Source organism: Myxine glutinosa, chromosome 1 (assembly GCF_964187855.1).
Source record: "Myxine glutinosa chromosome 1, kmMyxGlut1.1, whole genome shotgun sequence".
In the NCBI taxonomy this organism is placed as follows: Eukaryota; Metazoa; Chordata; class Myxini; order Myxiniformes; family Myxinidae; genus Myxine; species Myxine glutinosa.
The window spans coordinates 166,693,043-166,715,209 of NC_136261.1; the positions used below are offsets into that span (position 1 = coordinate 166,693,043).

At 41.7% G+C, this 22,167-nt stretch overlaps 2 protein-coding genes across 9 annotated transcripts in view; one reads left to right on the forward strand and one right to left on the reverse strand.

Moving 5' to 3' along the window:
- Positions 1-22,167, reverse strand: part of LOC144892561 (uncharacterized) — a 1,012,844-nt gene that overhangs the window by 926,927 nt on the left and 63,750 nt on the right. The gene's annotated exons all lie outside the window — the stretch shown is intronic.
- Positions 1-22,167, forward strand: part of PTPRD (protein tyrosine phosphatase receptor type D) — a 502,851-nt gene that overhangs the window by 275,522 nt on the left and 205,162 nt on the right. For all 8 annotated transcript variants that reach the window (XM_078779585.1, XM_068121669.2, XM_068121656.2 and 5 more), the window contains exon 6: positions 17,764-17,874. In XM_078779585.1, the coding sequence (XP_078635711.1) occupies positions 17,764-17,874 (111 nt within the window). The remainder of the gene's footprint in view (positions 1-17,763; positions 17,875-22,167) is intronic.

Sequence of the window (22,167 nt, forward strand, 5' to 3'; positions counted from 1 at the left end):
TGCCTTCACTTGCTACACACATCCACCACTGCCTCCAGTCTCCACTCATTACACACACCCACTACTGCCTCAACTTGTTACACACACACCACTGCCTCCACTCACTACACACATCCACTACTGCCTTCACTTTCACACATTGCACACATCCACCACTACCTCCACTCGCTACACACATCCACCACTGCCTTCACTTGCTACACACATCCACCACTGCCTCCACCCATTACACACACCCACTACTGCCTCAACTTGTTACACACACACCACAGACTCCACTCGTTGCACACACCCACCACTGCCGCCACTTGTTACACCCACCCACCGCTGCCTCCATCCATTGCACACACCCACCACTGCCTCCACTTGCTACACACATCCACCGCTGCCTCCATTCGTTGCACACACCCACCACTGCCTCCACTTGCTACACACATCCACCACTGACTCCATTCGTTACACACATCCACCACTGCCTCTACACGTTACACACACCCACTACTGCCTCCACTTGTTACACACACCCACCGCTGCCTCCATTCGTTGCACACATCCACCGCTGCCTCCATTCATTGCACACACCCACCACTGCCTCCACTTGCTACACACATCCACCGCTGCCTCCATTCGTTGCACACACCCACCACTGCCTCCACTTGCTACACACATCCACCACTGACTCCATTCGTTACACACATCCACCACTGCCTCTACACGTTACACACACCCACTACTGCCTCCACTTGTTACACACACCCACCGCTGCCTCCATTCGTTGCACACATCCACCGCTGCCTCCATTCATTGCACACACCCACCACTGCCTCCACTTGCTACACACATCCACCGCTGCCTCCATTCGTTGCACACACCCACCACTGCCTCCACTTGCTGCACACATCCACCGCTGCCTCCATTCATTACACACACCCACCTCTGCCTCCACTCGCAACACACATCCGTATATTAATACGAATACATTACGTATATCTCGCCTCTAAAGGTTTACATATATTAATAAGTTGTTGTAAAATATTACTTGAGGGCACCTATAATAAGTAAGTTGACTTGAAGTGCATATATACCTTTTCCTTCAGGTCATGTGGTGTATGTGAAACTTATGAAGAGAGAAAAAAACTGTTGTTAGACTCAAGTTTCCATTGTAGTAAATATTGCTTTCCGCTATATTAATTTTAGTCACTACTTCTTCGTTTCCATTATAGCAAATTTCCATTAGGTGAATTTCTGTAATGCCGTGGATTACCGTATATCCAATTGGCTCAAGGTCAATCCAGACAGGATGAGATGGACTTACAAGTAAATGGGTTTAGCTGTAAATCAAACTGTATGGTCCTCCAGTACTTAAATGTAATGGCAAGACCTTGGAAAACACCATCATTGCACCATATGTTATGGATTACTGAATTGTGCACCCCATTACTAAAGCACTCCACTAAATCAAAATTACAGAATTCACATTACATGCAGAGAATTGAGATGCTTCTGGGAAATCTGAAGCAACACCGAATGAATATGGTGATACACAGTGAGCGAATGAATGCCGCACAGAACAAAATGGACTGAAAACCTGGAATTGCATTCTTCACATTCCTTGGGTCTTTGAATTTTGTAGCACAATCGATGGAATCTTAGCTTAGGATCAAACTCCATAGGAGCTTAGGTCAGCTTAGGATGCCTAGGATCCTGGGTTCGAATCCCGGTCGATCGCTGAATTAACGCCAGGGGGGTTGACTCAGCCTGTCATCCTTCCGAGGTCGGCTAATTGAGGACCAGTTCACTGGTAATTCCCTGATTGTCGTTAAAGGCGGCAAAAAGGGTTGGCGTCAGGAAGGGCATCCGGCCGTAAAACATTGCTTCAAAAAGGGGACCGAAAAACAACAACAACCACGGTTCCCGAAAAAGGCCAACCCCCGCTTGCGGGGAAAAATGGCCTCTAAAGGTGGTTTAATCGATGGAATCAACAGGAGGTTAATCAAGGTGTGCTATCAACTGTAAGCGAGGAGAAGCTGAAGTTTTGTGGGTTGATCTTTTGTCAGAGCAAAAATTCTTACCAGCGTGAATATTATGCGTAAAAATATTACGAACTAGAAGGGCACTCGGTAGAGAGCGCATACCTCCGCCAGGCTGAACAGTTTGTGTTTTGTATCCCACTGATAGGCCGGATATGGATTCGGGCCTGAACCAAAATCTAATCGCTTGTTCTTGTCGCCAAACCAACTCATCCCCCAAGTTTAGTCATAACTTGTCCACAACTTTTTATCGCTTTTCACCTGATCTCTCAATGGTGAAGAATCACTTAAAAAATTAAATAATTATTATAACCGAATCCATATTGGGATCTTCACCAAAATCGAATCAATTCGGTCTTGTCACACTCCCAACCTGCCTACCACGTTTAATCCAAATTTGTCCACAACTTTTTGAGATATTGTGCTATATGTACTGGTTTAGCTCTATTACTCCCGGTGTTGGCTTAGCGGCTAGGGTGCCAGCTTAGTGATCCTAGGATCCTGGGTTCGTAATCCCGGTCGATCGCTGAATTAACGCCAGGGGGGTTGACTCAGCCTGTCATTCTTCCGAGGTCGGCAAATTGAGTACCAGTTCACTGGTAATTCCCTGTTTGTCGTAAAAGGCGACAAACAGGGTTGGCGGCAGGAAGGGCATCCAGCCGTAAAACATTGCTTCAAAAAGGGGACCAAAAAAACAACAACAACCACGGTGCCCGAAAAAGGCCAACCCCCGCTTTGCGGGGAAAAATGGCCTCTAAAGGTGTTTTTTTTTTTTTTTTTACTCCCGGTGTGTACCCCGGTTTAGAATAGGTACACCGTATCCCTGCGCATCGTAAGAGGCGACAAAGGGTTGGCGTCAGGAAGGGCATCCGGCCATAAAAACATTGCCTCAAACAGGGAACCATGATTGTCATGGGGCCCGCAAGGCTAACCCCCACTCTAGCGGGGGAAATGGCCTTAAAACGATCATTCATATTCATTCATTCATTCATTCACTCAATGTGAAGAATCACTTTAAAAATCTCTGATCCGGATCCGGATTCGAATCTTCACCAAAATTGAACCAACTATTCTTTGTCACATGTACAACCTCTCCACCAAGTTTCGTCTGAAACCGTCCACAACTTTTTAAGATATTGTGCTATATGTACTGGTTTAGCTCTATTACTCAATGTGAAGAATCACTTAAGAAATTCCACTAGCCGGATCCGGATTCGAATCTTCACCGATTTCGTCCTTGTCACATACGCTACCTCTCTGCTAAATGTCGTCCAAATCCTTCTACAACTTTTTGAGATACCGTGTTCACAGACAAACAGACAAAGAGATGGACAGACAGGAGTGAAAATAAAACCATCCCCCTTCAGTGGCCGAAGTAAAGAGGTGGATCTGAATCGATGTAGAATCTAGATGGACAGAGGTACCGACACTAGCCTTCATGAGCACGGCTAGTTCTTCATTCTTTCTGGAATTTGTAGGTTTGATGCGCTTAGAAATTACCAAATACACATGTAAGGGCCGAAGCTTAAGCTTGTTGAGAGAGAGAGAGCACACTTCTACGTTCTTCTGGCAAGCAGAAAGGTTGTAGTTAATAGCCATGATGAATTGATGATCTTGGGGTTTATGCAAAACACATCTTCCATTACTAAAGCTGAAAATGGGATTTGAAGAGTTTCCTTTTGTACGACTCATCAAATTATCATGACATCGACATATAGGCAGCTGTGCATACTCCATGCCATCTCTCCTGACTTTCTGGAAAGAAGTTTAGTAAAAAAAACAATTGGGCATTTTTAGTCAATCTGTCTGGCCTGTTCATTTTTTTCAGTTCATTTTTCTTCATTTTTTTTTAGCTTTTAATGGCTGCCATTGTCAAAAGGTGAGCTGGGCTTATTGAAAATCTTGAATCTATGGATTCGTTCAAAATTAAGTACGCGTCAATGCAAACAGTAAAGCCTGAATCTCGTTCCCCCAGCCGGACAAGTTCTGTGTGGAATGGCCATGGGAAATCTCCTCGAAACCAAATGCTGTACATGCCAATGTGATTGGTAAAGCTGGAATTACATTCTCTACCGTTGAGGGAATGTCATGGTCCCAGAGAACACCCTGAAACCAAATATTATACGTGCCTTTATTTCAGGAGAAACCAAATACCATGAATGCCTTAAGTACGGATGATGCCAAATACTATACACATCCATTGAAACGAAATACTATACATACCTGCATTTGGGACACAAATGAAGCCAAGGAAAGTTAACCATGCACAGATGATGGAGCGGAGGCAAATGCGCTTTACACTCCTCTATAATTCACATTGTTTCTACATTCGTTAGATTCTTCCCAGGTCATTCATTGGTTAAACCCAACAAAAGTGAATCAACAGCGACACCGAAGGGTGTTCAAGCGAGCTCAGTTTGGTAATACACTGAACAAACAGACAAAAGAATGATTGAATACTATTGAACTGAAATTTTTTTGGTTTATCAATTACTATTTTTTACTATAATGGCAGACAAAAGTTATTTTCGGCTAAATTGGTTTCTTATTGGCTGTTCATTTTAATGTGTGACCACTGTTTGTGCCATGTAGGACAAGGCCAAAATGTCACAGATCTGTGTCATCAGGAGACATCAGTTTTCTTTACCTTAATTGCAAGAAATTGAGTTTATTTGATTTGAACCTGGCACCTGGAATCCAGAAGAATAATGAATGAATCACTGCTCTTGCTGGTGAAGGCTAGTGTACATATGCATCGGCAGACGGGTAGACCGATGGATTAAATAAATAGGTTGTAGATTGAGATACACCAACCGCCATGGGAAGCAAGGAGAAGCTGACATTTTGGGCATCAACCCATTGTCGGAACAAATAAACCCAGAATCATAAAACTAGATAAGGGCTCAGAGGAGAACATCAGGCGGGGCAATAAAATTTGTTTAATTCTGTATGGATTAATTATATAATAAAGTTTCATTTTTTAATGCAAGAGAGTAAATGATCCCCTTTTACAAAATCACGTCCGCATGCCCCTGTTCATTTCTTCTTCCATGTTATATCCTCATTAGACTTCATGACGTATACAGTTGTAAATGAAGAGACTACTTCAACTTAATTATTTTATTAAATGTTTAAGTTTATGTTATCTTGTTGCTTTGTTTGCATCACCAAGCTTGTATGATAATTTATAAGATTTACAAACCCCCTTTTGGACAAAGCAGTGTTACTTGGAGGGATGGTGGTCATGATTCTTTATTGTGTAGCATGTTGTTGCTGGTTTGCATCATTGCTGGGGGTGTGGCTGTGCTGCTGATGCTGTGTCCCATGTAGATTGGGTGCAGGAAATTCAAACTTGGCCATTTTTCCAGAAATAACTCCCCGCTTATTGGTCAAATGTGGTCCACAGCTTTTTTGAGGAGTTTTCTTCCATCCGTCCAAGCCTTTTGAACATCCCTTTTGTACGTGAATAAACAAACAGACATGTAGCCAGCTTAACGTCCATCCGAGGGACACTGACGCAACACCGTGTCTGCAAAGCACCAACCTATTCAATAATCAAACCCAGACTAGATAGCTCAAAGGTAAGTGTGGTACCTCTGCAACATCCTGTCGAACATTATCTGAAATCATCATTGAATTATAACATTGCAAGCTTTGCCTTGCATTAAACTTCAGAGATTTTCAGTAGGTTGTCAAAATATATGCGTGCTTTTGGAAAAGGTTTGAACTACTTTTGTACAGCCGTACTACATCTATCATGCTCAACTCCTGTAATTGACTCTGATCAATAGGATTGATCCATTTACTTACCAGAGGAAGTTGTGAACATTGCCTTGATAGCAAGAAGTTTATTAGTCCCATACCGGTTTCACCGGAGGGGACTGGCCATAGGTTTGCTCTCTGTCTGTCTCTCCTCTTCATCCGTGTCTGTCCATCCCACCTGAGGGTTTCCAGACTTTTTCCCATACCCTCCAACATATTCAACTGAAACTTTGAAGAATATTGAAACACAGTATATTGAATTTGAACAAAAGGATTCACAGCATCATCAGACAATACGAGTTATTAGATTACTGGATTGAAACATGATAGACACCAAAACCAGTTCAGAGTTCATTAATGCAGGGCTCTGCCATAATCATTTGGCTACGTATTGTTATTTGCACAGAAAGTTTCGTGCGGGAAAGTGAGAGTAAAATTTAAATGAGTAAATACGTGGTGGAATTATGGTCGGTGTCCGCTCTGAGTCTGCGAGGTTGGCAGTTTGACTTCTACGTGCTGCTTTCTTGAATGGCATTCAGCATTTAAAGGATAGAGAACAGACAAACCCTATCGCTTGGCATCCATGGGGAAATTTCTCCTTAATTGACTGATTGAGTACAGAGTGAAAAGAAACATCAAAAATATGGCATTGCAGTACCCAGAACTCCTACAGGAAGTGACCTCACAAACCCCAAGCGGGGCGGCTACGTTTGTCTGAAGTCAAGTCTGGTGTTGTCATGTATTTGTCTGCATGTAAGCATGGGATTTATGTTGCAGCTCCTTCATGAGCTTTAGGCCCCATAGGGAAAATGGAAAAAAAACTCCCACATGGTTGAGCTACTTCTTCAACATGATTGATGCCCATCTATTGTGTTTGATATTAAATCAATGAGATTTTTCTACCAATGTATTTGATCAACTAAAATTAGATCAGAGTATATTAATGGTTGTGAGAAAAAAGGTGAGACTGACATTAAAGAATTAGGCCTCCATCAGAGCAACCTTGTCTGTTTGATGCAGATCCACACCTTATTCCATTGGGATATTCCATCAGACTAATCCAGCTTCCCCCATACCCGTGTGAGAGTTTCTTGTGAATTCACATAAACTAGTGACACATGGATGACTTGCTTTCAGCTGGCAATCCAGATGCTCCCATAGGTATTCATTCATATGATTATCTGGGTTTAGGGGAACCCAGAGAAGAAATTGAATCTCTCTCTTTTTTTTTTCGTCAGACCTTGGTTACATGAGACATTTAGCACAGTCCTCCTGAAGAATGTGAGCAACAAATCTCAGTGTGCTTTGTTGGTACAATAATAGGTGATGTTTTTTAAATGTCAAGCAGAATTGAGACATCTTTCAACACCTAGTTTGCCATTTTCCCAGCCCAAAATGCTCCACATGCCATTGTTATTGTTGGTATTATTACATATGCATCCTTTGGATGCTGGTTGCATCATTGCTGGGAGTGGTGCTGTGCATCTGATGCAGTGCCCCATTTTTCCAGTAAGCTGGTACTCATTTTGCCAACCACGGAAGGATGGCAGACTGAGTCAACCCAGCTGGTGTTATGTATCGGCATGACAATAGCTCAAATTCAAGACCCAAAGATATTAAGCCAACCACATTAACCATTAAGCTCTACACACCATAATACTCCCTTTTAATAAAGGTAGCGGGAGCGGGGACAGAGAGATATATATATATATATATATACAGTCACGTGAAAAAGTAAGTACACCCCATGTAAAGTTGTGACTTTTTCAACATATTTCAACATACAGCTATTTGATCACCATCTATCTATAATTCCAGTAATCTCTGTATGTCTGTGTGTATGTCTGTGTGTTTGTCGTTTGTCTGTGACCGCTGTTTCTCGACAACCACGGGTCCGATATACTTTAAACTTGCCAGGTATATTGCTGGGGACCCGAGGATGTGCCTTTTCAAGGTTTCATATTAATCGGACAAGTAGTTACCGAGCTATGGCGATTTCTTTACCAAACTCCGCAAGCCGTTCGCTTTGGACCAAACCATTTCATGTAAATAGAGGGGGGGGATTGTCACCGTACTCGCAAGCCGTTCGGTTTGGCTTTGCGAATGGACCAAACCATTTCATGTAAATAGAGGGGGGGGATTGTCACCGTACTCGCAAGCCATTCGCTTTGGCTTTGCGAATGGACCAAACCATTTGCGAATGGACCAAACCATTTCATGTAAATAGAGGGGGGGGATATAATTTTAGATATATATATAGTACGGGCACGCCCTAGTTTCAACAATACTGATAGATAAAGGTGATATAATACAACAAATATCATGAAACATTTACATTTTGTAGTCCATTGTATCTATCTATAATTCCAGTAATCTCTGTGTGTGTGTCTGTGTGTTTGTTTGTTTGTCTGTGACCGCTGTTTCTCGACAACCACGGGTCCGATATACTTGAAACTTGCCAGGTATATTGCTGGGGACCTGAGGATGTGCCTTTTCAAGGTTTCATATTAATCGGAGAAGTAGTTACCGAGCTATGGCGATTTAGCCGTTCGCCGTTCGCTTTGGCTTTGCGAATGGACCAAACCATTTCATGTAAATAGAGGGGGGGGGGGTTCTACCGTACTCGCAAGCCGTTCGCTTTGGCTTTGCGAATGGACCAAACCATTTCATGTAAATAGAGGGGGGGGGGGTTCTGTGGTCGTTACTGCCACGTGGTTTCAAAGTTTTTTTTTTTTGTTGTTGTTTGCACGCATGTTTTTTTGCACCCACGTACGGGCACGCCCTAGTAATTTAAATAAACATAAATGCAAATTTCGCATGTCGAAAAAGTAAGTACACCCTTGGCTCTAATAGGTGGTATTGCCCCCTTTGGCAGAAACAACCTCAAGGAGGAGTTTCTTATAACTGTCTACCAGTCTCTGACATCGACTGGGAGAAATTTTTGCCCACTCCTCCATGCAGAATTCTTTCAGCTGTGCAATGTTTGAGGGGTTTCTTGCATGCACAGCTCGTTTCAAATCTCCCCACAACATCTCGATGGGATTTAGATCCGGGCTTTGACTTGGCCATTCCAGAACCCTCCATTTCTTTCTTTTCAGCCATTCCTTGGTGGATTTACTGGTATGTTTAGCGTCATTGTCATGTTGTAAGGTCCACCCTCGGTTGAGCTTTAACTCTCCAACAGATGGCCTTACATTATCCTCAAGCACCCTCTGGTACAATGAAGAATTCATAGTGGATTCTATGATGGTGAGCTGCCCAGGCCCTGATGTAGCAAAGCTGCCCCAAACCATAATATTTCCACCACCATGCTTTACAGTTGGTATCAGGTTCTTGTGGTCAAATGCTGTCTTTGGTTTTCGCCAAACATGTCTTCTTGTACTGTGGCCAAATAGCTCTACCTTTGACTCATCTGTCCAGAGCACATTGTTCCAGAAGTGCTGGTCTTTGCCTCGGTGTTCATTGGCAAACGTTAGTCTTGCCCTGATGTTCTTTCTGGACAGCAAAGGTTTCCTCCTGGCACACCTCCCATGTAGATCAAATTTGTGCAGCCTCTTTCTAATGGTAGACTCGTGCACTTTGACATCAACAGTGGCAAGAGCTACCTGTACGTCCCGTGATGACATTCTGGGGTTCTTAGAGACTTCCTTCAGCATCTTGCGGTCTGCTCTCGGGCTGAACTTGCTGGGGCTGCCTGGCCTGAACAAGTTGGCAGTTGTTTGGAATCTTCTCCACTTGTCGATGATCTTCCGGACAGTCGAATGATTGATTTCAAATTGTTTGGAGATCTTTTTAAATCCCTTCCCAGACTCGTAGGCATCTGTAACCTTCTTTCTGGAGGCCTCAGAGAGCTCTTTTGATCTCAGCATGGTGACGCCGAACACTTCAACAACTAAGAGCAAACCAAACTAAATGTCTGAGGTTTAAATAAGACAGGTTCCTCCAAGATCCTCTCTAATGATGTTCTAATCATTTGCACTTGAGCTGGTGCACCTGATTCTAATTTTAGGTATTTGAATTAGTGATAAATGTCGGGTGTACTTACGTTTTCCACATGCGAAATTTGCATTTTTTTTATTTAAATTATACAATGGACTACAAAATGTAAATGTTTCATGATATTTGTTATATTATATCACCTTTATCTATCAATATTTGTTATATTATATCACCTTTATCTATCAATATTGTTGAAATGAAGATCAAATAGCTGTATGTTGAAATATGTTGAAAAAGTCAAAATTTTACATGGGGTGTACTTACTTTTTCACATGACTGTATAGATAGATATAGATAGATAGATAGATAGATAGATATAGATAGATAGATAGATATACAACAACAGTAGAGAACAAGGACATCAGGAGATATGTATAAGGGAGAGGGCTGGGGGCGAGGGCGAGTGGAGTGGAGTGGCGGGCGGGGGGGGGGGGGGGCGGGGGTTCTGTGCTCAGTAATAAACAAATGGACACTACTAGGACTTTCAAAAAAGAAAACGGAATTTGAAAAAAGGCTGATTTGAGCTGTATTAATGGGGGTAGAAAAGATCAAGGTTTAGGATGGAAGAAGATAATGGTGAAAAACTGTTTTAAAGACCTGGAAGGAGGGGTGGGATTAAAGAGAGTTTGGGAGTTTGGTCCAGAGGTGTGAAAAAGAGGAATTAAAGAGTGAAGGTGAGCAGAGAGTCTTGATTTTGGGAGTTTAACCAGAAGAGGGTTGCTGGCAGATCTTGTGCATCCTGTCGGAATATTTGGGAGACAGAGCCTAGAGAGAGGTGGGGGAGCAAGGCCGGAGAGGAGTCGGTAGAAGACAGAAAGACCACCAACCTGCCTGCGGTGAGTGAGTGAAAGGCCCTCAGAGTCAGCTTCATCGCAGGAGATCACAATGATTCTCGGTGATCATTACTTGACTATATTAGGTGGAAAATCTTTGTTCGTTGTTTTTCAAAATAAGTTGTGATCTCCAGATGTAAATTGCTGAAAGCCATGTTCATCACAGTGGAGTACATACACCAATTTTTGCAGGTCTTGCCAGAAACATTTGAGCAAACCTATCAAAACGTTGTATTGTACTGAACAGAGGGGCTTCTTTATGTGCTGCACACATTGTGTAGCCACGTCGGTGGAGATGACATTGGATGGCCCTTTGGTTTATCTCTGTTGCATGCACGCTGTCAGCAACAAAATCCTGACAGGCCTTTGTGAGCATGACAAATGCTGGATATCCGCATGATATTAAGGGGGCAGTTGTGGTATGGGCGCTGGCTGTGAAAAGTGAAATTCAACAAAATATGAAGATTGTCTTGAATTGAAAAGGAAAGACAATATTCCTTCCTTGCACTGGCCTAATCATGTGCCCAGCAACCTCCATAATCATTGGGTAAATGCACATTTTCAGACTTGTCACTTTCTCTGACAATTTTGCTGTTTTGGTACTGCTTGGAATTTTGCTTTCATCGGCTTTTCACAATTTATTTTCTTCATCTTCATGCTTCATTCGTTTCATTTTGATGCTAGTGTAGGCCCATAGTTTTTTTTTTAATTCCACTTCTTTAAGACTGATTTTAATTATTTATGCTGTGATTACGAACGTAATCCTGATGCAGACTCCCCATGCCATTCCCGGCCACGAACTCCTCAAATCTAAGTGGTTTGGTTTTATTTATTTGTATGTTTGATTTATTCAACGGAGTTCTTCTCTTCGAGGCTTGTTTTATTTGAAGAAGAGAAATGAAGGAAGGAGCAGAAGGAAGCCATTTTTTTTCAGGAAAGTAAACATACCAAGTTGTTGTGAATGAGTGAGGTGGAGGATGATGAAGAACATTTTATTTGCAATGGAATCCAAATCGTATTCTGCATTCAGATTGTATTTGTTTAAGTTGTTTAATAGGTTCAATCACTGTTTGGCTTATTCAAATTGGACTGCTGCTTTCATGAAGAATTTGTTAAAAACCAAAGGATTGTTTGACATGTAAAAGGCGTTGATTAGTCGATTAATTAGAGGTCAAAAGATTTTGGGTAAATAAGAATAAATATGAAACACTCAAAGAAATGTTCCATAGGTTCATGACAAATTATCTATGCCACATGTTTGTTGCCCTTGTGCAGGAAGGATAGCCTAGACCTAGAGGTACGCGCACCGCCTCTGAGATGTCTAACTTGGGTTTAAACGTTTGCCCAGCTATAAACTGTCGTCTTGGTATTTTGCAAGAAGGGCATCAATGTGTCGCACACACCCTCGGATGGACATTAAACTTGAGTCCATTTTGCTAGCTTTCGGAAGCGTATGTTAATGATAGTACAGGGTCCTTCGCAAAGGGTAGGCGAACGATAGCTTTAAGTTGCAATTTGATTTTCTAGCATCAGTATTTCTTCCATCATACCAATGCACTCCAGAGAGAGAGGGACTGTGAACTTCCCCATGACTGCCAACATCCTATCCATCTGGAGGCCAGTGGGGGGTCTCCAAAATCCACACAATTTGCTCTGCCATGCACAACTTTAGGATTCTCCCTTTCTCATTTCCTCGCTTATTTTTTCAGTGAAAACCCCAGAAACCTTGGTCTGTACAAACAGCAGGCATCCATTACGAACAAATTGACAGGTGGCCTTGCACACTTGCTTGGCTGTCCCCATGACCCAGTGAATTTCATGTTTTGTTTATTTTCTTTTCTAATGAAAAGAATTCCATTGTACATTCAAAGTATTCACATTATACCATATGGAACTCCATCAGGCATATGGTATCTTTGGACAGGGCCCCAACTTGAATCTAAGATTGGGAACTGAAGTTACATTTACAAACTATATATCCAGACAAAAAGAGAACACCTTTTGGAATGGATAGGCTATGATGGGGCAAGATTCCCTTCCAATGTTGATTTAACAAACATGATTGGAAACCTATTGCATTACTACTGTCTTTGACATGAACACTTTACCTCACTGGATCTTAGGCTACTCACTTCAATTAGCACTTTTGGTAAAGAAGAGTAGATCAAGTAAACAGCAAAAAAAAAAAAAAATTGAAATACGTATACAATATGGGCAAAAATATGTTGTTCCAAACTTACTGGAGTAAACAAAAAATATTGCAACATTGTAATTTCTCCATTTCCATTTTATGTTATTTTTTTGTTATCCACACACTTTTTGAAAAACATAAGGGCAAATACCCCTGGCGCTCACCTGGTGGAATAAACAGTATACTGCACCGACTAAGGGTATTTTAAACCAATTTCAATGGTTTCTAGAAGACAGGGCAGCAGGTAGAATCATACTAACATAATCATAAGACTTTAAACAAACATCTGATTCAATGATGATATTCAATGATGACATGTTATAATTCAATGATGATTTCAGATAATGTTCGACAGGATGTTGTAGAGGTACCACACTTACCTTTGAGCTATCTAGTCTGGGTTTGATTATTGAATGGGGTGGTGCTTTACAGACAGGGTGTTGCGTCAATGTCCCTCAGATGGACGTCTCTCCATCTGTCCCTAAATAATCATAAGACTCTCCCCCAACCTCATATACCTCCTAAGCCCCAATTTTTTCTAATGCCTTGAATAAACATTGGTACATCATGGGTGATTAAGGTTGTGGTCAAGTTTCATCGAAATTGCGTTTGTAGTTTCTGAGAAGAAAGCAAATACCTATTTTGGGGGGCAACTCTCTCCCCCATAGACCCCTAAAGGGGCAGATTTGTTTTAATGCCGTGAACAAACTTTGGTACATCACCGGTGGTGAAGGTTGTAGTAAAGTTTCATCAAAATCGTCTGTGTAGTTTCAGAGGAAAAAGCAAATTCCTATTTTGGGGAGTCAAATTGGTATCCACTTTGACCCGGCAAACCCCCTGAGACCCCTATTTTTTTTAATGCCGTGAACAAACTTTAGTCACAACACAACAAATATAATTTGTGCCAAATTTGGTCGCAATCCCATCAACGGTTTTGGAGAAGAAGTTTCAAGTGTTTACGGACTGACGGACGGACTGACGGACTGACAGACTGACAACGCGCCATCACATAAGCTCCCCTGAACTTCGTTCCAGGTAAAAATGGGTGGATATTGTAATCGGGTCTGTCTGTCTGTCCGTCACGTTATCTCCTCCTAAACGGTTGGGCAGAAATTCACCAAACTTGGCAGTTATGATCACCACATGGCAAGAACGTGCAAGAGCAGTATTTTATCTGGCTCCGCCCCCTTGGGCAGGGTCAAAAGGTCAAATACCAAAAGATGCAATTTCGGACACGTTTTTAAACATTTTGAAATGAAACCTTGTAAGTGCAATCAACATTGGGAGATGCATGAAATATGTAACGATTTTTTTTTTTTTTTGACAACGAGTTCATGCCCCATGGGGTGAGGACTGGGGTCACAGGGGTCAAAACAGGAAAAAAATTGAACTCAAAATTTGATATGGGTCATTCCTGGTGGAATGTTATGGTATCTTTCAACTTTGCTTTAGGTGGGAACGTGGGGATTTGTGATTATTCTCTATCGACTTCACTCATTTTTTATGGATATGTACTTTTACCTAATCCTGTACAATATGAACAATCCTGTACAATATGGGCAAAATATGAACACACGAACAGGGACTGTGTGATAAGCTGAGTGATTTTAGACACACCCCCCCCCCCCCTCCACCCCTTAACTATATTTCCTAAGTTTGTATGTTGAGAAGACTTAATTTTGCACTACAGCAATAAGTAAATTTACTCAACATTATCTTCTCTCTTGTCGAATTTGACCATAATCATAAAGTCAGATGGAATTAAAAATTGCAAAGAATGGTTAATGGTTTTTCATATTTGTTTGGAATCTTGAAAACGAATTTACCAATCTCACCCCTTCTTGAGAAGGCCCATTTCCAAACAGGGAAATAAAAATGAAGACGAACACGAACCTTCAATATTTCTGCACCTCTGTTCAATAGTTTCAGCCTCTACCGAACTCCATAATTCCTCCACCAAACATTCCCCAAGGCATTAGCATGTGGCCTTTAGTCGTCTCTAACTCATTTAACAAGATGATGTCCTGGAGATGAAAATTGTATGTCAGGTGAGCTGCAGGGCAAGAGTGGCCAAAAGGAAGGCAGCAGAGACCGATTAGGCCCAAGCCCCCTTCACCTTTCGAGTGTGACATTTGCTGAGAAGCCATCGAGTAAAATTGCCATGCCCGTTATGATGGAGAATTTCATTACAATAAGCACCCACAAATGTTATTTCAAGTAAATGCGGGTTTCCATGCACTCCCAGGAAAGAAATAAAATGAAACACTGAAAAAGAGTTGTAGGCTTTGAGAAGTGCAATACTGTTAGCCATTGCTCAGATATTTCATGGCTTGGACCTACATTTAAAACTCCAGTTAACTGAATGGCCTGGGCTTATGACTGTGGTGGCTAACCAAAATTACATTACATTGCCATCGCATCGCAATGTTTGCCTGAGGTTCTGGTGTGATGCTTTAATGCCTTTTCCTTCATATTCTTGCTCCTGTGTTTATATGGCAAGGAGTGAAGAAGAGTAATGTCGGAACATGGAGCGAGCTAGCGAAAGAGAACAATCCTTGTTGTTGTTATTATTCCTTGTCGTCATTCCATTTATATATATATATATATCCATATTCTGTCAGTAAATATGTGCAGCAAGCATTCCCCTGGCATCCAAGTAAGTATTTAGCAGATTTAATCATCATCTTCTTCTTCAATACTGTTAACAATCATCATCATCATCATTGATGTGGGTGTCTTTCCAGAACGGTGGTGCTGCCGAAGCAGTTTTTGTTTTGTTGTGGGCTTTGCCATTGATTTCCCAGCAGTCATTCAGGGTGCCGGCGATAACTCACATGGTCTTCACAAAACGCACTGTGGGATCTTTAACACTAATGACCAGTGTTTGGCCGATAGTCATTAGGCCTAACGTCCTTTCAGGGGACGCCACACACATTGATGCCTCGCCGTGCATGTGAATCACCATGATGACAGTTTCTCTACTAGTCCAGGTCAAGGTTCTAACCCGAAACAGCTCCTATGTGAGTTCACATACCTCTCGGCTATCCTATCGGCCCCAGAATTGATCAGAGGGCGCTAATTGCTATGTTACGTCTCCATGAAAATTGAAGATGTTCTCTATAGCATATTCAGTCACGAATTGAGTGTTTTCTACAGGTGAAAACCCCATTCCAAGTGAAATGGAGGATCCTATTGCTAGGAATCTGATTATTGGCCCAGTAAAAGTTGCATCAAATGCTCAATGAGGGGACATTTGGCCACAGTTAAAATTCTGCTCTCAATATAATCTTTGGGTTCTTTAACAACAGCAATGTGCAATGCAATCATTTCCTTTCCCAACTAATATTTTGCTCGTCGTTTTATTGTTGTTGTTTTTTATGATCTCATTTCCCGTATGCAAGGTCATACGCCAACTCGAGGCAAGGCTGTGGAGGCTGCCATTTTGTCTTCCTATTTCGTGACCTTTCTGGCATGCTCGATCCTCCTTTACTGAGATGCCGTTACCTGCGGCTTTTGTGCAGTTATTCCTATTTTCTGTTTCCTTTGACCGCAGCTAATATGATTTTGTAAAAGCTTTAAAAAACTGTTGAGTAAATAGAGTTAAATGTCACGTCACAAATTGATTTAAAGATGGAGCCTTCACTTAGGTGAAATCAGGGCTGCGACAAGATGCGAAAACTGGAACTATTAAATCATTACAGATAAGGATAACTGGATGTCTGTTCACCTCTGATAGAGGCTGTGGCCTGCTTTACTTTCCCGACAAGGCAATTTTCAAGTGATCTTCTCATGACAGAGGGCATCCTACAATACTCGGTGTATCATCCAAGAACTAGCCACCTTACTCTCACCATTAAATTTCCCAGGTGGCATCAGATGAAAAAGGCCTCAGTTAGGATGGCAAAGGTTTTTGTTAGTTCTTACACAACAGTTATCTCCGATCTAATATAATGGTCTATCCATACAACTGCAAGAAACTACATTTTCTGGTCATGGCTTTTAGTGGTGAATCCGAGTGATCTGTTTTTTTGTTGTTGTTGTTTTTTTTATCATGCTAAGCCTGTAGATAATGGTTTTGCTTTTTTATCAGAAGCCTAAACTCGAGAAGAGTCTTAATTGGAGCAGAGCTTGGGAATGGTCCTTTTCTACGGGGTACGTCTTAATGCGCGTCTTCTCTTATTTACGTTCCTTGGTGTTACACATGAATCCACCAAAGCTTCACTGCTATTGTGCGCATTTTCATCGCCTGGGCCCAAGTCACTTCGTCACTTTAATTAATCGCACCGCCCGGGAAGCTGTGGGACTAATGAGATGGGCCTCACGGTCGCAGTTGAAGGGCGATCTGGTAAAGGGAACCAAAATATGACTGCGACTGCTTCCTGCCTGAAACTGCACACGGGTTAACGTCGGTATGCCTTGAGCAGATGTAGTCATGTCTGGTGTGTCTTCAGCACTAATGCTCACTGAGAAGGTTGTAATCGTCTCGAGAAAAATTAATGTTTTATGTTAATCGGATTTTTTATCGTTGTGTTTCAATAGTGCTGGCTATGAATATATATTTTAACCTTTTCTCAATTCCCTGTTCCTGCCTCATTCACACCTGCTTTCGTTCTACTCTTACAGTTTTCTTTCCTTATAAGTCATTTCTATGGCAGAGTTGTGTTGATCAAACCTCAGAGGAATGTTGAAGCAAGAGGATATATTTTGTGCCAATGGCTGACTTTGGCACCAACAACACTTTAAAAATACGCAGATCGGGAAACAGGACGCAATCTAAATAGCTTATGGTAACATTGAGAAGTTTGAGCCAGATATTCTCTCTCTCCCCCCCTCAAATCTTGTTTTCCCCACCTATGAAGATGCACTACTAGTCCAAGTCATTGCTATCCTTTTTACGCATTCCATTCATACACCATTTTGAACCTTGCCTTACTCTTGCACTTATCAGGAGCACTTAAGATTGAAGACAGCGATGATTCTGACCAGGGAAAGTATGAATGTGTTGCTTCCAACTCTGCTGGCACTGTTTATTCATCACCAGCAAATCTGTATGTGCGAGGTAAGACTTTATTTTTCTTGGTGAACACACACTTTTTCATTTCTTTTGGTAATCCTGAAAAACTGTTTCACTCGAGCCTCACTGCTGTTAGCGATTTTTCTTCCAAAAATGCACTTCAAGCCGAACCAGCATGCATGGATTCAAGGGCAAGACTGTTTGTCTTTCTTCGTCGCTCGACCGGGTTATATTTCTGCACTTATATTTCCTTCTGTTTTGGATTTTGGCTCGGTCACCTCTCCCCTCTTTACTTTTTGTCCTACGTAACATGTTGCTGTGATATTAGACTGATATATGCTATCTAAGTCATTGTGTTATGCTATTGTCGTGTCACTTTCTCGACTGCCCCTATTTGTGTGTGTACAAGCATTCTTGGTATTTCTTTCTGCCGTGCTCCAGTCTTCAATACTTTAACCCCAAAACCTCTGATTAGCCCTCTTATTTTATTTCCAACTCCTTTATTTTATGTCAATTTGATAACTTGTCATAATCCATACCATTCTCACCTTCTCTTTTTTTTCTTCTCTTTCTTCCCTTATCATTACCATGTGCCTTGCTCCTTTTACTCCCCTCATGGTTCACTTCCCCCTTGCCCATTTTCCTTTCCATCTTCTGCATTCTCCCCCACATCACATTCACCCACCTCCAAATCAATCTGTCCCTCATTCTCTTTTCTGCCTTTCTTTAAACTTTGCCTGCCTATCCTCCTTTCTCTTCATGTCTTTACATTTATTATTTCTCTTTTTATTCTCTTTCATTTCTCCCCCCTCTCTTCCCCTCCCTTATCTCGCTTTACTTTGTAACCTTCCTTTTATCCAGATTTTTTTTTAACCTTCTCTTCCCTTTCCTGACTCACAACTTTATGATTACACATCTCCCTTGTCTCCCATACTTTCTTGCTAGCTCACAACTCCCACCTCCACATCCTGTCAGACCTGTGCCTATGTTAGCTGCTGCCCTTCTCCTCTCCCCCACTGCCTCCACCTGCCTGGGGCCTCTGGCTTCTCACCCCTGGGGTGAGGGGACAAGGAGACTGGGAAGAGCAAAGTACCAATGGGCAAATATGCAGATAATAATTTACTTATTGTTTTGAGGGCAAAATAATCTGGAGAGTAGCAAAGTATTTTTGAAAAAAACGGAATTAAGACTAAATAGGGTTAAATTATGTATCTATACAGTATGCTCATTAAAAAAAAAAATGTTGGAGTTTGCCCAGGAGACTAACTTAGAACTCAAAGGTTGTGTGTTCAATATTCCTGCCAGAACATCAATCCAATCGGACGTGATATTTTATTATATTGAATGTTGAATTTGGAAGCCAATATATCATCTTGAGAGGCATTATAGCTTCAGTCGATAATAGTAAAACTACATTTGTTAGCTTCGCCTGTTCCTGAAGGGACTGCAGGCTAATGTAATCGGTATGTATGTCAGTGTGTGTCTGCATGCAGATCTGCTTAAATATTGATGTTCATTCTCAGATCTACTATCCCTGGTGTTGGGCTAGCGGCTAGGGTGCCGGCTTAGGATCCTAGGATCCTGGGTTCGAATCCCGGTCGATCGCTGAATTAACGCCAGGGGGGTTGACTCAGCCTGGTCATCCTTCCGAGGTCGGCAAATTGAGTACCAGTTCACTGGTAATTCCCTGTTTGTCGTTGAAGGCGGCAAAAAGGGTTGGCGTCAGGAAGGGCATCCGGCCGTAAAACATTGCTTCAAATAGGGGACCGAAAAAACAACAACTACCACGGTCCCCGAAAAAGGCCAACCCCCGCTTTGCGGGGAAAAATGGCCTCTAAACGGTGGTTTATTCTCAGATCTACTACAATCTATGTACCCCAGCAAGGCTCTACTTTGTTCAATGCTCTCTATTGTTTCACTTTTTTTTTTCCTGTATATGTGTGTGTGTGTGTGTTTGCGTGTCTTTTGCTAATTAAGGTGTCAAGTATGATTGCAATTGATAAGAAGAAAAACTTGGCCTAGCCAGACTATATTAGCCATAGCTAGACTCTTTAACTAGCGAATCGATGGATTTTACCAACTGAAAGCTGCTTAGAGAATGCTTACCAGCATGGGAAATGAGGTGCAGCTGATGTTTCAATCGTTAGCCATTCGGCAGAGAAGAAGAAGGGCTAACACTAAAATCTTCAGGTGCACATCATTTCCCATGGCAGTGGACATACTCCGATGAACTCTCATAATATTATATTATGTCTCGAACTAGCTCGACTGTCTTTGTTTTATTTATGATAATTGTGAACAAGATACAGTTAGCGTGTTAATTCTAACAGAAGCCCGCTCAACACACATTGTTGGCTGTTTATTCTCTGCAGACATTGTGAGAAACATATATATATATATATACACACAGTCACGTGAAAAGGTAAGTACACCCCATGTAAAGTTTTGACTTTATCAACATACAGCTATTTGATCTTCATTTCAACAATATTGATAGATAAAGGTGATATAATATAACAAATATCATGAAACATTTACATTTTGTAGTCCATTGTATAATTTAAATAAACATAAATGCAAATTTCGCATGTGGAAAAAGTAAGTACACCCTTGGCTCTAATAGGTGGTATTGCCCCCTTTGGCAGAAACAACCTCAAGTAGGCGTTTCTTATAACTGTCTACCAGTCTCTGACATCGACTGGGAGAAACTTTTGCCCACTCCTCCATGCAGAATTCTTTCAGCTGTGCGATGTTTGAGGGGTTTCTTGCATGCACAGCTCGTTTCAAATCCCCCCACAAGATCTCGATGGGATTTAGATCCGGGTTTTGACTTGGCAATTCCAGAACCCTCCATTTCTTTCTTTTCAGCCATTCCTTGTGGATTTACTGGTATGTTTAGGGTCATTGTCATGTTGCAAGGTCCACCTTCGGTTGAGCTTCAACTTTCTGACAGATGGCCTCACATTATCCTCAAGCACCCTCTGGTACAATGAAGAATTCATAGTGGATTCTATGATGGTGAGCTGCCCAGGCCCTGATGCAGCAAAGCTGCCCCAAACCATAATATTTCCACCACCATGCTTTACAGTTGGTATCAGGTTCTTGTGGTCAAATGCTATCTTTGGTCTTCGCCAAACGTGTCTTCTGGTACTGTGGCCAAATAGCTCTACCTTTGACTCATCTGTCCAGAGCACATTGTTCCAGAAGTGCTGGTCTTTGGCTAGGTGTTCATTGGCAAACTTTAGTCTTGCCCTGATGTTCTTTCTGGACAGTAAAGGTTTCCTCCTGGCACACCTCCCATGTAGATCAAATTTGTGCAGCCTCTTTGTAATGGTAGACTCGTGCACTTTGACATCAACAGTGGCAAGAGCTACCTGTAGGTCCTGTGATGACATTCTGGGGTTCTTAGAGACTTCTTTCAGCATCCTGCGGTCTGCTCTCGGGCTGAACTTGATGGGGCGGCTTGGCCTGAACAAGTTCGCAGTTGTTTGGAATCTTCTCCACTTGTAGATGAACTTCTGCACAGTCGAATGATTGATTTGAAATTGTTTGGAGATGTTTTTAAATCCCTTCCCAGAGTCGTAGGCATCCCCAACATTCTTTCTGAAGGCCTCAGAGAGCTCTTTTGATCTCGGCATGGTGACACCGCACACTTCAACAACAAAGAGCAAAGTAAAATAAATGTCTGAGGTTTAAATAAGACAGGTTCCTCCAAGATCCTCTCTGACGATGTTCTAATCATTTGCACCTGAGCGGGTGCACCTGATTCTAATTTTAGGTATTTGAAGTAGTGATAAATGGAGGGGTGTACTTACTTTTTCCACATGCGAAATTTGCATTTATGTTTATTTAAATTATACAATGGACGACAAAATGTAAATGTTTCATGATATTTGTTATATTATATCACCTTTATCTTTCAATATTGTTGAAATGAAGATCAAATAGCTGTATGTTGAAATATGTTGAAAAAGTCAAAACTTTACATGGGATGTCCTTACTTTTTCACGTGACTATATATTTATATATATATTCACAATGGCCAATTAATACTAACGTAAAATAACAGCATCACTGTTACAGTGCTACATGTACCTACAGTAGTTTATTGGATGACCAACAGTCATTGTAGAAGCAGCTTTGTGCAAAGATAACCATTGTCTTTTATTGAGGCCTCAGCACAATCTCAGAGAGCAGCGTTTTCCTTTCGTTACCCTCGCATGATGCTCAATGAACTTGGCCTTGATGGATATACTTTCATTGGCTTTGCTTTCCTGCCATGCTATTGTTTATTATTCCTCATCTCTTTGTTCTTCCTGTTTGCAATGAAGCTGCTTA